Source organism: Boleophthalmus pectinirostris, unplaced genomic scaffold (assembly GCF_026225935.1).
Source record: "Boleophthalmus pectinirostris isolate CB_2022bp ecotype Guang Dong unplaced genomic scaffold, ASM2622593v1 HiC_scaffold_14, whole genome shotgun sequence".
In the NCBI taxonomy this organism is placed as follows: domain Eukaryota; kingdom Metazoa; phylum Chordata; class Actinopteri; order Gobiiformes; family Gobiidae; genus Boleophthalmus; species Boleophthalmus pectinirostris.
This window is the reverse complement of record NW_026571047.1, coordinates 15,068,920-15,081,439: the sequence shown is the minus strand read 5'-3', so window position 1 is coordinate 15,081,439 and position 12,520 is coordinate 15,068,920. Positions and strand designations below refer to the sequence as shown.

Genomic DNA, 12,520 nt, shown 5'->3' with positions numbered 1-12,520 from the left:
AGTGAGTTTTATTTTAGTCCTTCTTTTTACCGTTAATATAGTTTGAAGTACACAAGGGAGTCTTTGTTTAGGTAGGATTTAGTGTTCGGACGTAGAAACATATCCTCTAGCTTTAGGGCAGGGGTCTCCAAATTGTAGCTCCACCCCCTCCCAAGTCGCTCGCCAAGGTTATTGCAATGAATAACTAAAATGTGATTGATTAACCACGTATTTCTATTGTAAATGTATAATTTTGATGCCTAACTTTGTGAACTGATAACTGGATAATGGTTTATGTTTTATAGGCCTCTAAATGTACCCCGTCTGAGGCTTACAGTGGCTCTTGTACCGTATTTCCTCCGTTTCTGGCAACCGCTAAAATTAGAAGCTCTCTGGCATTTTCGTTTTACAGAAAGTAGCTCACAGGAAGAAAAAGGTTGGAGACCCCTGCTTTAGGGAGTATGGTATTTATTCACTGTGCAAACCGATAATTATACATTTTAAGGGGACTCTTAGGGACTGTGTTCATTTTAATATGAATTTAATTTGCAAACTTTAGGAGCTTTGTTAATTGTATGAATTTTATGTATTTATTTATTCATTCTCTCTTTATTTATTTATTTATTTTTCCTTTTTTGAATTAATTTGTGTGTGTTTCGTTACTGTATGTTTCCATTACCATCATATTTAAGGTTTTGCGATTATTTATTTATTTATTGGTTGATTGATTTTAATGCCCTATTGGATCCACCCTTTTTTCAAATCTGAAGCTTTTTTGATTCATAGCAATGACCTAAAATGACTCCACATACTGGTATACGCTTCAACCATGCGGAGGTGTACTGTATTGTTGGATATCTCAATCGTATTCTGCAGCCTGTCTTCAAATGTCATTGTTTCTATGGAGACGTGCTTGTGACAGTTGTTTGGGGATCTACGGGTATCAACATTGCAGGGATATTTGCAAATAAACGGACTGTGCCAAGAGTTTGTTCCAACAACTATTGCAGTGTGGATAGTATTTCACCATTTTCCAAGTCTTCTCCTTCCCAATGTTTACTTCCACGGGGGACTTGGCATTCCTGTCCATCATGTGCTATCAGTGAGCCTGCAGACGCCACTAAGACCCACCAAAACCATCTTCTCTGCAGCCCCTAGCCCCGCCCACTCCACAATTTCAGCGTATCTCCTTCCGCCAAGCTCTTACCCACAATCCCCCGCGGTACTCGACTTCCCTTATCGGAGGGGTCTGAGTTGAGTCACTAGTCTTGTACTTTTCTAATCTTTGGTGTTTTTGTGTCTTCGCAGGTGTAAAGAAGGATACCACGGACTGCGCTGTGACCAGTTTGTCCCCAAGACGGACGCTATCTTGTCTGATCCAAGTAGGTTTTTTTTGCTCCTCACCTTCATCATGGTATAGTGGTACAGAGTTTATCTGCAAAGATTTAAAATAATTACCTTAATCCCTCACTGTGATGGTTGAAAATACAACACGCATCAGCTAATCAGAGGCCAAGGGAACTGAAATCTGAATGTTCCACTACATTGTTGGTCTATTAAAGCATAGGATCTAGAGTGAGTTATGTAACAAATGGTACAGAATAAATAGTAGCAGGTACTACTACAACTACCACCACCGCCCTTACTATTTCTACTGCTACTACTGCAACTCAGTTTTCTCAGAGTTGCATGCAGTAATAAAATGGCACAGAATAAATAGTCCAATTATGAGTAGATTCTCCACCTCTCACAATACTACTACTACTACTAACTACTCTTACTACTCTTACTACTACTGCTTCTACTAACTACTCTTACTACTACTGCTTCTACTAACTACTCTTACTACTCTTACTACTACTGCTTCTACTAACTACTCTTACTACTCTTACTACTACTGCTTCTACTAACTACTCTTACTACTACTGCTTCTACTAACTACTCTTACTACTACTGCTACTACTCCTACTACGAACTACTCTTGTTACTGCTACTACTACTGCTGGTACTACTACTGCTACTACTAACTACCCTTACTTCTACTGCTACTACTAACTACTCATTCTACTACTACTGCTACTACTACTGCTACTACTACTACTGCTACTACTACTACTACTACTACTACTACTACTACTACTACTACTACTACTACTACTACTGCTACTACTACTACTGCTACTACTACTACTACTGCTGATACTACTACTGCTACTACTACTACTACTACTACTACTACTACTACTACCGCTACTACTACTACTACTGCTACTACTACTACTTCTACTACTACTGCTACTACTACTACTGCTACTACTACTACTACTGCTGATACTACTACTGCTACTGCTACTACTACTACTACTACTACTACTGCTACTACTACTACTACTACTACTACTACTACTACTACTACTGCTACTATTATTACTACTACTACTATTACTACTACTACTACTACTACTACTATTACTACTACTAACTATTCTTACTACTACAACTACTACTACCACCACTACTACTACTATTACTCCTACTACTACCACCACTACTGCTACTACTACTTCTACTACTATTACTACTACAACTAATATTACTACTACCACTATTACTACTACTACTTCTACTACTCAGTTTTGTCAAAGTCCATGCAGTAAAAACATGTTACAAAATAAACAGTAAAATTAGGAGTAGAATCACTATACTACTAGTAGTACTACTACTACAACTACTACCACCACTATTACTTCTACTACGACCAGTACTGCCATCTGACTCACTTCACATTACCAAGTCCAAAATAAGTAAGTACTATAAGTGTAAGTCCAAAGTACAAGTTCACATTCAGTGATTTAATTGCTGCCAGCGTGTGTTCTTGAATTTAAAAAAAATAAAAATAAAAAAAGCATATAAAATGCATGCATGTCTGCTCACTAAAGCTGCCCTTGTACTTATCATTAAAATTACACATTACGGAGCAGACAAAAATGTAAAATATTCACTAACAAAAATGTATAACTAATTTAGATGAGCACCAAAATACACACTTCCCAACTGGTGCAGTATTCCTCACTACACCTCAAATTCAGTTTTAATTTGCATAAAACTCCTCCAGCTATACATTAATTAATTAATGAGGACCGCCTTATAAATGAGTCATGAACAAATATTAAATCAATGAAACAATATGCTGCGCTAGTTTCCCTTTATTATCTCGGCCCAGGTAAAGTCACAGACCATGAATATAACATGAATGAAAAAACTATGCCCTTTAATCTGGAGAGTCACCCCGAGCAATGCGCTTACAAAAAACCTGTTTCCTTTTTGTTAACATGGCCCCCAAAGCTCCTCAGAATCCCCATGACAGTCAAGTTTTGTAGTTAAAAAATAAAACAAAAGTCAAGGGTATGCGCAGGAGAGAAATGGAAGCCTCTAGCCCTTCTCATGAGAACTGCGACTTTACAAATTGACTAAGTCTTATAGAGTGATTTCTTCGCACCAGGAGTCAGACCTAAGCTCCACTTGTGTTGACTTGATGCTATCGCTAAAATAATGGGGTCGTGGGGTAGGTTAGGAAGCAGGTCTCCCTCTCCCGCTTTCAGCATGGGGTTTAGACAATCTTCAAAAGACATGGAAGAATTTGCTTGTTCTTGACCTCAATGTGATATTTTTTCATCAAATTCTAAATAATTTATTAATATTATGTTTAATGAATGTTTGAAGATTCATTATTTTACACTTCAAGGCAAGCCTGTTTTGTGTTTAGAATCTGAATGAACTGTTTTATTCTGAATAGCTTTCTCAATTTTGAGTAAATCTTGTACTTACACATTAGTACAATATTATGTCATTTAAATTTACAGGTTACTTAAAGAGTACTGCACAAATGTGACTATATGAAACAGTTTACAGGTGCACTATGTCACTTTTCTGTTGAAGGGTCTGTCACCTGCTTGTTTCCGTGGAAATATTATTGCTTTGCACAGTATGGCCTTAAACTTTTCTATCTCTTTGGAGACAAGCAGGTCAGATCTGTGGAGAGGCAAGCCTGCTCACTGTAAGAAGGTAATTCCAAGGTATTTGTTTAGCAACAAAGCAGCTGGGTTTGATTCTGTGTTCAGTCTTTGTTTTGAGTTTGCATGTTCTCCTGTCAGTGTAGGTTTTCTCCAAGTGCTCCAGGTTTCTCCTAGCCAGGCTAGCGCCACCTAGTGCCTCCACTCAATTTCATTTCTCTCCAGCGAGTAGGTCAGAAATAGGAATGCAATAATGCAATAACCCCGGAAGTTGTAGACTACACGCCAGCCAATCACCAAAGAGCCATGACATCAAACTCAAACACCTGTCTGAGTACAGCACAACAGTAAACAAAGCGGCCGAGATGGATGTAGATGAAGACATACATTCTGTGTTGGCAACAATTCCCAAGATCGAGGATTTAAAACCAGAAAAAAGAGAATGTTTGGTGAATTTTATCAAGGGGAAAGATGTTATTGCCCTTCTTCCTTTTGTGCATTACATACATCACAACCAAATAGCACAATTGGTTAAATAAAAAAGTACCCACCTACCATCAAGCAAACAAATCGCAAGGTCAAATGGTTTCCACGACGTGAAACAAACTGGTGAATCAGGCTAGGTGTAAAGGTTAAATAAAGGTCAATAAATGCAAGAGAGTTAATGCCATATCATTGAACAGTCTAGGCAAATCAACATAATCTATTTAGACAAGCAGGCGGTGTACCCTGACCCATAAAAGTTACACAGAGCACCTTTTAAGTATTGTGTTTTTGTCTCTACAGAATTTATAAACTCATTATAACCTCAATTTAAAAACAGCTTTGGGTTTATTGACAATAGAAGTACATTATACTTCAAAAGCACATAAGGATCTGACGCTGATGGTGGAGGTGAAATCACATCAGCTTTAGTGGTTTAATGAAATATAAATACTTTATGTACAGTATAATAAATGTATGGGTGAGCATATTTCTTTACCACAGGGACATCTTCTGCTGTTGGTCCCTTTAGGCAGTGCCACAGGGAATAATCTGTCCTGGTTTGTATGCTGGCTACGCAATTGCATTAAACTCTATAATGTATGCTCTGTATTATACTGTATAATGGTGGTAAATGTCTCTGTGTCTCATCTAGAGGTTGTGGGTTAAATCCTTTATGTTTAATTATGGATTAACTCATTCTTCAAATATGAATTCATGTTCCACTTGTGCTCATAAGATTCCTCACTTTCTCACACTCTAACTAGTAGAGAATGTGCCACCAGCTCGTTTCCATGGAGACGTTATTGCCTAGAATGTTCCACAGTGTATGACATTAATATTATCCAGGAACAGAATGCATGGTTTTCCAAGATATTTTCACAATGAATAAATGTAGATAGAGGTCCGGTCAAGCGGTAACGGAGGGAAACAGGGGCAGATTTTTTACATTCAAATAGCTCTTATTCAGAAACTAGAGGGACTATTGAAATAATTAAGGTATCAGAATGTAGGAAAGAGTTAGCACTCCAATAGGGTAAAGTTAAACCTGTGATATTCTTTCAAATTGTTAACAAAAAATTTAAAAACTCATGTCGGTAACAGAGGAAATGAAATATGCAGCACTTTTTGAGCAATAAATACAAACAGCGATAACCACCGGTTCTCACTTACATATCCTTAACAAACTGGTTTGAATATTTGCTTCATATAGTTTTCTACCATATGGTACAAGATTAGGTTGAAAAACCTCTTACTGTTTGAGTAATGAGATTTTTTATTAAGAAAGGTCATGGTAACAGAGGGAAAAGTAACAGAGGGAAAATTGTGCAAGCAAGTAAGGTGCATGATTTTTCATAATTTGTCATCTTTTTTCTTCTGAAAACTTTAATATTACTTCAAAATGAAAGGAAACTATTTCTATAAAATATGTCAGTCCTTCCAAGCAATTTTTTATAATTTTAAATACTTTTTTTTGAAAAATCATGTTCCTTCATCAACAGTTCAAAGATCGAATAACACAAGATATGATGAAATACATAATTTTATTTACATGATTTGCAGGTCTTTGAAATTTGGGAAATAATTCTTGTTCCATGTTTCATACATGGTCTGTTTAAAACATATGTAACTTTAGAACCAAAAATGGTACAGAAAAAGGTAAACAGTTTCATAAACTTGAGTACATATGCTATCTGTTGAATACATTTTAATATCAGATGCATTAACTTGAATTTTTGGCCTTGTTGTATACTTCTGCTTGACTGGGCCCATAGGTACCTTTAGAGACATACATGTATTCTTTATAGTAAATAAACAAAACTCTGGTCTGGAATTACCACTTCAAACTTTTAGCAACAGTATTATGTAAGACATGAAGCATCGTGGAGAAGTCAAATATCAATACGATTAAGCCCATCTGATCAGTGTTGGGAGAGATAACATTTACACAGATTATAAGGGTTTGAGAGATTATCCTCCCTTTCAACGCCAAATCATGTAATGGCATGCACTCAAACAACTCACAACTGCACTACTACAAACAGATGTGTCTTTAAAAGTATTTTATTTATTCAGATTTAAAATGTCCCTCAGTTTTAATAAGCAAAGCTGTTTCTAGTCAAAAGTAACACATACATAAACAGACCCTCACAAATGACAAGGGGAGTGTTGTTATCTAGTGTCAGTGATTCTGTCACAGATACTCTATGTTCTTTTCAAATCAGCATTGTGAAAGACAGATAAATGATTATTGGGAAACTTTCCATACCTGTTTGATATTTTTGGGTCCTCAAAGAAAACATCATAGGACACCCAGAAATTCCCTTTTTTTTTTTTTTTTTTTGTAATAAAAGTATGGTTTTCAATAACATATCAATTCTATCAATAAGCTATGGCAGGTTTTAGTAAGGAGCAAAGTAGCTGAAATAAAAGTGAAACTAGCATATAAACAATCAAATATCTGCACAGCCTCAAAATTCATGTTTTTATTTTGCTAAAGGTCATATATTAGCCAGAATTGACTCTTGTGAGCTTTAAGCCATGTTATAATGTTGTTACCTCATCACAAACATATCTGGAGTTGTGTTTTGGTTCATTCACATGTTTGAGTAATCTTTTATTATTAGTCTTTCTACATCTCCAAGGCACAAAATGTTCTATTTCACTTTGTATTGTTATGAAGCGGTAGTTTTCAAGTTAACAGCTGCCTTTTGCTTTTTGTTCAGTAGAGATTGGCAATTCCAGGGGGCTGAAATGATCCAAATTATTGTAGTGAAGGTGTATGGAGTTTAAAACACAGTGGTGCATTTCCTGTATTACCACATGACATCACAAAGAGGAGCAGTGTTTCTGTTTGAAGAACTCAGCCTAAATATAAGTGTAAATGAAATAAAACTTGGGTATGTTTTCAATGAGGAAACATTATAACAGATCAGAAGAAAGCGTAACATGAGCCCTTTAACACATCGGTCTTGGAAGAGTTTATTGTTTATTCTAGGAAGGTCATCTGTAATCAGTCCTGTGCCAAATAATATACTTTTATTCACTGACCCCATACGAGACAAATGCTTTTAAAAGAAAAAGTGAATAGCAAAACCATATGAAATCATGTTTGTGCACTGAATTCTATAACACATGCATTTACTGAAACACATAGACTTTTCCATTTTGTCATGTTGCACTGTAAATTCCATGTTGTGCGCCATTATCGGTGACAAAGCACACCCCAGGGCAGACCTCCTTCTCATGGCAATTTTTTTTTCTCCAAAAATCAATTCCCATGCACCTTGCAATCACAAATCATCCATCGGCCCCCTCATCCTTTGTCTCGCTATTGACCGGCCACAAAGAAGCCACTCAAGAGAGCAATCCGAACCGCCTCACACAACAACGCGAGCTTCAAACACTGTCACGCACTCTCCACAAAAAATAAAAAACAAAAAAACACGTATAGAAAAAAAGGTTCTTCAGGTAGACTGCTACAACCCCGGAAATGAGGTGGAGATGGTTCGTGGGATTTTGGTTGCTACGGCCCGGGGAATAGCCTTGTGCTTAATTGGAGGCAGGGGAGTGTGTAGAAAGGCAATTTGGTTGGTTCTTGACAAAGGAACAAGAGTTTAGGACATGCTGCTAATAGTCTTCTTTTGGGGCCAGTGGATACCTGAGACAGGGAGGCTACTTAGATTTACCCAGTTGATTTAGGAAAGGGAGGAAGCCATCATTCTAACTCTTTGCCTCCCAATTGTTTCCGGGCTGGAGTAAATAATGAGCAGACAGGATATTAGCTACCTACAAAGATCAGAGGTGGGTTGAGTAGCCAAAAATGTTACTGAAGTAGGAGTAACATTAATGTGTTTAACGCCAGATTATTATGTGTCTCTCTGAAATGACTTCTACACATTACCAGTCTGGAACGGCTCTTGCTGATTGCGATCGGAAACTGAGGAATGTCATGAGGATTATTTAAATCTGATTGGTCGACGCATCCCAGCAGTGGAACAAGACGAAACATCTAACTTTTATTACATCCAGTTGAGAGAAAAGCACATGATTTTCACACAAAAAATAATCTATATTGAGGCTAAAATAAGTTGCTTTGTGATTTGTCCGTGCACCCAATTAACCACAGAGTGGGTGGAAGGTTTGTGTAACGTTACTTGAAAATAATTTTATTCAAACTAGTGATCAAAAAATGATTGGCCTGATTCATCAGCCGGTTTCACTTTGTAGAAACTGTCTGACCTCACGATGTTAGAATTCGTTCGCTTGACAGTAGCAGGTACTTTTTATCATTTAACCAATCGCTGCTATTTAGTCGTGATGTATGTAAAGCGCCGCTAATGGGGCTAACTGGTATATTAAGCTTTTCCTAAATCCCGTAGGAAGAAGGACAATAACATCTTTCCCCTTCATGAAATTCACTAAACATTCTCTTTGTTCTGGCCTTGATCTCGGGAATCGTTACCAACACAGAATATATGGCTCTTCGCTGATTAGCTGGTGCCCGAACTTGCACTTATGGATGTATTTTGGTGACGCCAGCCTGGCTAAAAAATAACTCCAGTAAAAATAAAAATGTGGGAAACCATTAAGCAAAAGTAGGAGTAAGAGTAAAATAATACTGGAAATGATTGTAGAGATAAAACACAAAAATAATGCTCTAAATGTGATATTTTCAAAGGAAAATTTGAAGGAGCTGTGCAAGAAACACAAAAGTTAAAATTATTTAATATTGTATAAAGCTTCAATTAACAGTACAAGTAACAGTACTCCTACTAACAGTTTTGTTACTTTAATGTCCTTAAATTACTCAGGTAGGAGTAAAAGTATGGTCTCCAATAAATGAGTACTACCTACCTCGGAGAAAGTCACGTATTCCATAGAAACACCTGCTCCTTTGCTCAGTCAGGTGAAAACATGGATTACAGATTGCGTTCTTTCTAACTCTTGTTTAGTTGTACTGTTTTGACCTTGCTGCAGTATCTGGTATTATTTGCAGTTATACTCTAAGTCTATACCTCTACCTATAGATCTATATGTTCCCGAGAAGACATAATGAAGCAAAAGGATAGAACATTTTTTCACAAATTATATAATAGGTGAAAATAAGAAAGACCTGGGTGTGAAAGAGTGCTGGAGGGAGACAGAGGTGTGGAAAGAGAGAAGAGAAAAGGAACAAAAAGGTAGTGTAGAATATCTTACCATGGCCTGTCAACAGAAAGGAAACAAATTTGTCTTTGATTCTTGGATTTGGGCAAGTTTTGCTATGTAACAGGCTAGCAGTCTCGCCTCACAGCAAGAAGATCCTATTATTGATTCGTGGAACACAGTGGGCCTTTCTGCATGTTCTCCATCAATCCAAATTTTCACAGTATAATTTAATCCTCTGGCCAAATTGTTATATGTGTTGTCTGGAAGAATTGCGAATGATCACGTTTATCTAATAAGTCAGATTACAATGTTCACATTTTTAACTTTAAATGGATAAATGCAGTTTGTGTGTGTGTTTTCTTGAATTTCAGGCTATGTTAAAACGTTTTTGGCAGTGTTTTCTTATGCATGCATGTGCTAGCTGAACATTCCACTGCATTCCACCATACACATACACACAGAACCCCCCATGTCACTGCAAAGTATCAATTCTAAGATCTCGGCTCAAAATCTGGAGACGGGTCCCTGCATGGGTGATGATTCTTGCAGGTTGCTAAGAGACCCTGGTAGAAATAGTTGGACGATTTGCAGGGTCTTTGCAACCAACCAACCAACCAATACATTTATTAAATATTCATTCAAGTTAATTAATCAGTCAACAGAGCCATCCCAGCAACACTACGAAAATTACAACCTAAAGCTTTAAGGCCCTATCCCGCTTCATCAGCCAGTTTCACTTAGTTTCACTTTGTAGAAACTGTCTGAGCTCTCAGTGTTAGAATTCGTTCGCTGGAGTTTAAAAACACAGTGGATCACTTTCTGTATTACCACATGACGTAACAAGGTGGGACAGTATATTTTCTGTTAACCCTAAATATGCAGGGTTTGTGTGTTAAACACGTGTCAAACAGTCACTAACTCCATGTATGTTTGTGATGAGGAAACTATATTATAACATAGATCAGAAAATAACATAATACAGGCCCTTTAATACATTTATATATTTTCAAGTTACTTACTACTACTCAGTTTACTTCTTATTCTCATTCTGAATCCACAATTGTGTTTTCTATTACAAATAACAATGACACTTCTCCCATGTTTTGCTCTCTACATACATTGTTGTTTATTGCCGCAAATGGACATCTTAACCTTGCCTTTATTGCGATATTGCTCATTATATTTTCAGCCCATTAGTTTTTGGTTGCTATGAGACCAACCTGGGATCATTACGGAGCGGTCATAAAATCTGACATTTGTTAATAATCCTTGAGGCCACGCTACGTAAAGCTGTAACAGTTTGTATACTTTGTTTGACATAAGCTTCCTTGTGTAAACATACCTGCCACACCTAATTGACTGATTCAATTAGATGGATTATTCTCTGGTTATGGCTGTAATGATAGAATTCCCTCTGCTCATTAAAACCTGCTCTCTGTTCTGACAGTGAATGGCAATCTGTATTCAAGTGAAAGAAGACATTTTTTGTAGTTATACATGTCAAAAGTTATTATATTGATTTAAATTTAATAAGTTGCATTAAAGGGCCCGTGTTACGCTATTTTTTGATTTATAATATTATAATGTTTCTTCACCACAAACATAACTAGAGTTGCGTTTTCTTTCATTCACGCATGTTTAAGACACAAATCCTACATATTTAGGATGAGGTCTTCTCTCAAACAGACCTTGTGATATCATGTGGTAATACAGGAAGTGCTCCACTTTAAACTCCATCACATTTGGAATTGCTAGTATCTAATGAACTAAACATTAATGGTAGCTGTTACTTGAAAACTACATACCAGAGGTGGGGACATGCAAGTCATGACTTGGACTCAAGTCAGACTTGAGTCATTATTTTTAGGACTTGAGCCTTGACTTGATAAAATAGACTTGGGACTCGACTTAAACTTGAAGGTCAATGGGACTTGACTTGGACTTGAGCCCTGTGACTTAAGAAGACTTGAGAAGCACTTTTAAATTTGAATTCTTTCTATTCTGACTGTAATGATTCACACTCAGATCTTGTCAAGACATTTAAAAAGGAAAAATTTACATTTCTACAACTCTTATATGCTCATATATACATATACTATGACTTTATGAGTACAATTTATTTTAAAGTCATATAGATAGCAAAAATCTAAGCTATATTTGGTACTTTGGTTTAAAGACTTGAAATGACTTGAAGCTTAAAGCAGACGACTTGGACATGTATCATTGACTCAAGACTTGACTTGGACTTGCTTGTATTTTGGATTTGACTTGGACTTGAGGTGAAAGACTTGAGATTTACTTGAGACTTGCAAAACAACGACTTGGTCCCACCTTTGCTACACACAAGGTCAATGACATCACAAGGTGGAGTAGAGCATTCTGAGCTTTGGAGATGTAGACAGACTAATAATGCAGGATTACTCAAACATGTGTCAATGAAACCAAACGCCACTATAGGTATGTTTTTGAGGAGGAAACAACATTAGAACATACCTTAAAGTCACAGAGTCCATTTCAAGTAATATGGGACGTTTAAAGGATTGTTTCAGAACTCGCTTAAACGCACGCAGAGAGCCCAAGGTGAGAAAGATTACTTATTTTGACATATTTTTCCCTCATGGTCTGAAGTACAGGCATCAATCCAGGCTCCAGGCAGCTTATACTGTCGTTGTATGGTTATGGTGTGTGTGAATGAGCGATTGGCAGTGATCAGAGAGGCCATTGGCACCACATATTGGCAACAGTCAGTTAGGGCCAGACAGTTGCTTACTACCACTCAGGAGGGAATGAATTATGAAAGGTAAATTCACCATATGAATCCAATGCAATATAAGACTTCTTAAAAAAATATATGGGAAGAAAATAAATACATAGAAACAATACATAGATGTTGT

At 36.9% G+C, this 12,520-nt stretch overlaps 1 protein-coding gene across 1 annotated transcript in view; it reads left to right on the top strand.

Moving 5' to 3' along the window:
- The window catches only part of nrg3b (neuregulin 3b), a 407,490-nt gene that overhangs the window by 332,160 nt on the left and 62,810 nt on the right, over positions 1–12,520 (top strand). The window contains exon 3 of the mRNA XM_055150551.1: positions 1,288–1,361. Coding sequence (XP_055006526.1) covers positions 1,288–1,361 — 74 coding nt within the window. The remainder of the gene's footprint in view (positions 1–1,287; positions 1,362–12,520) is intronic.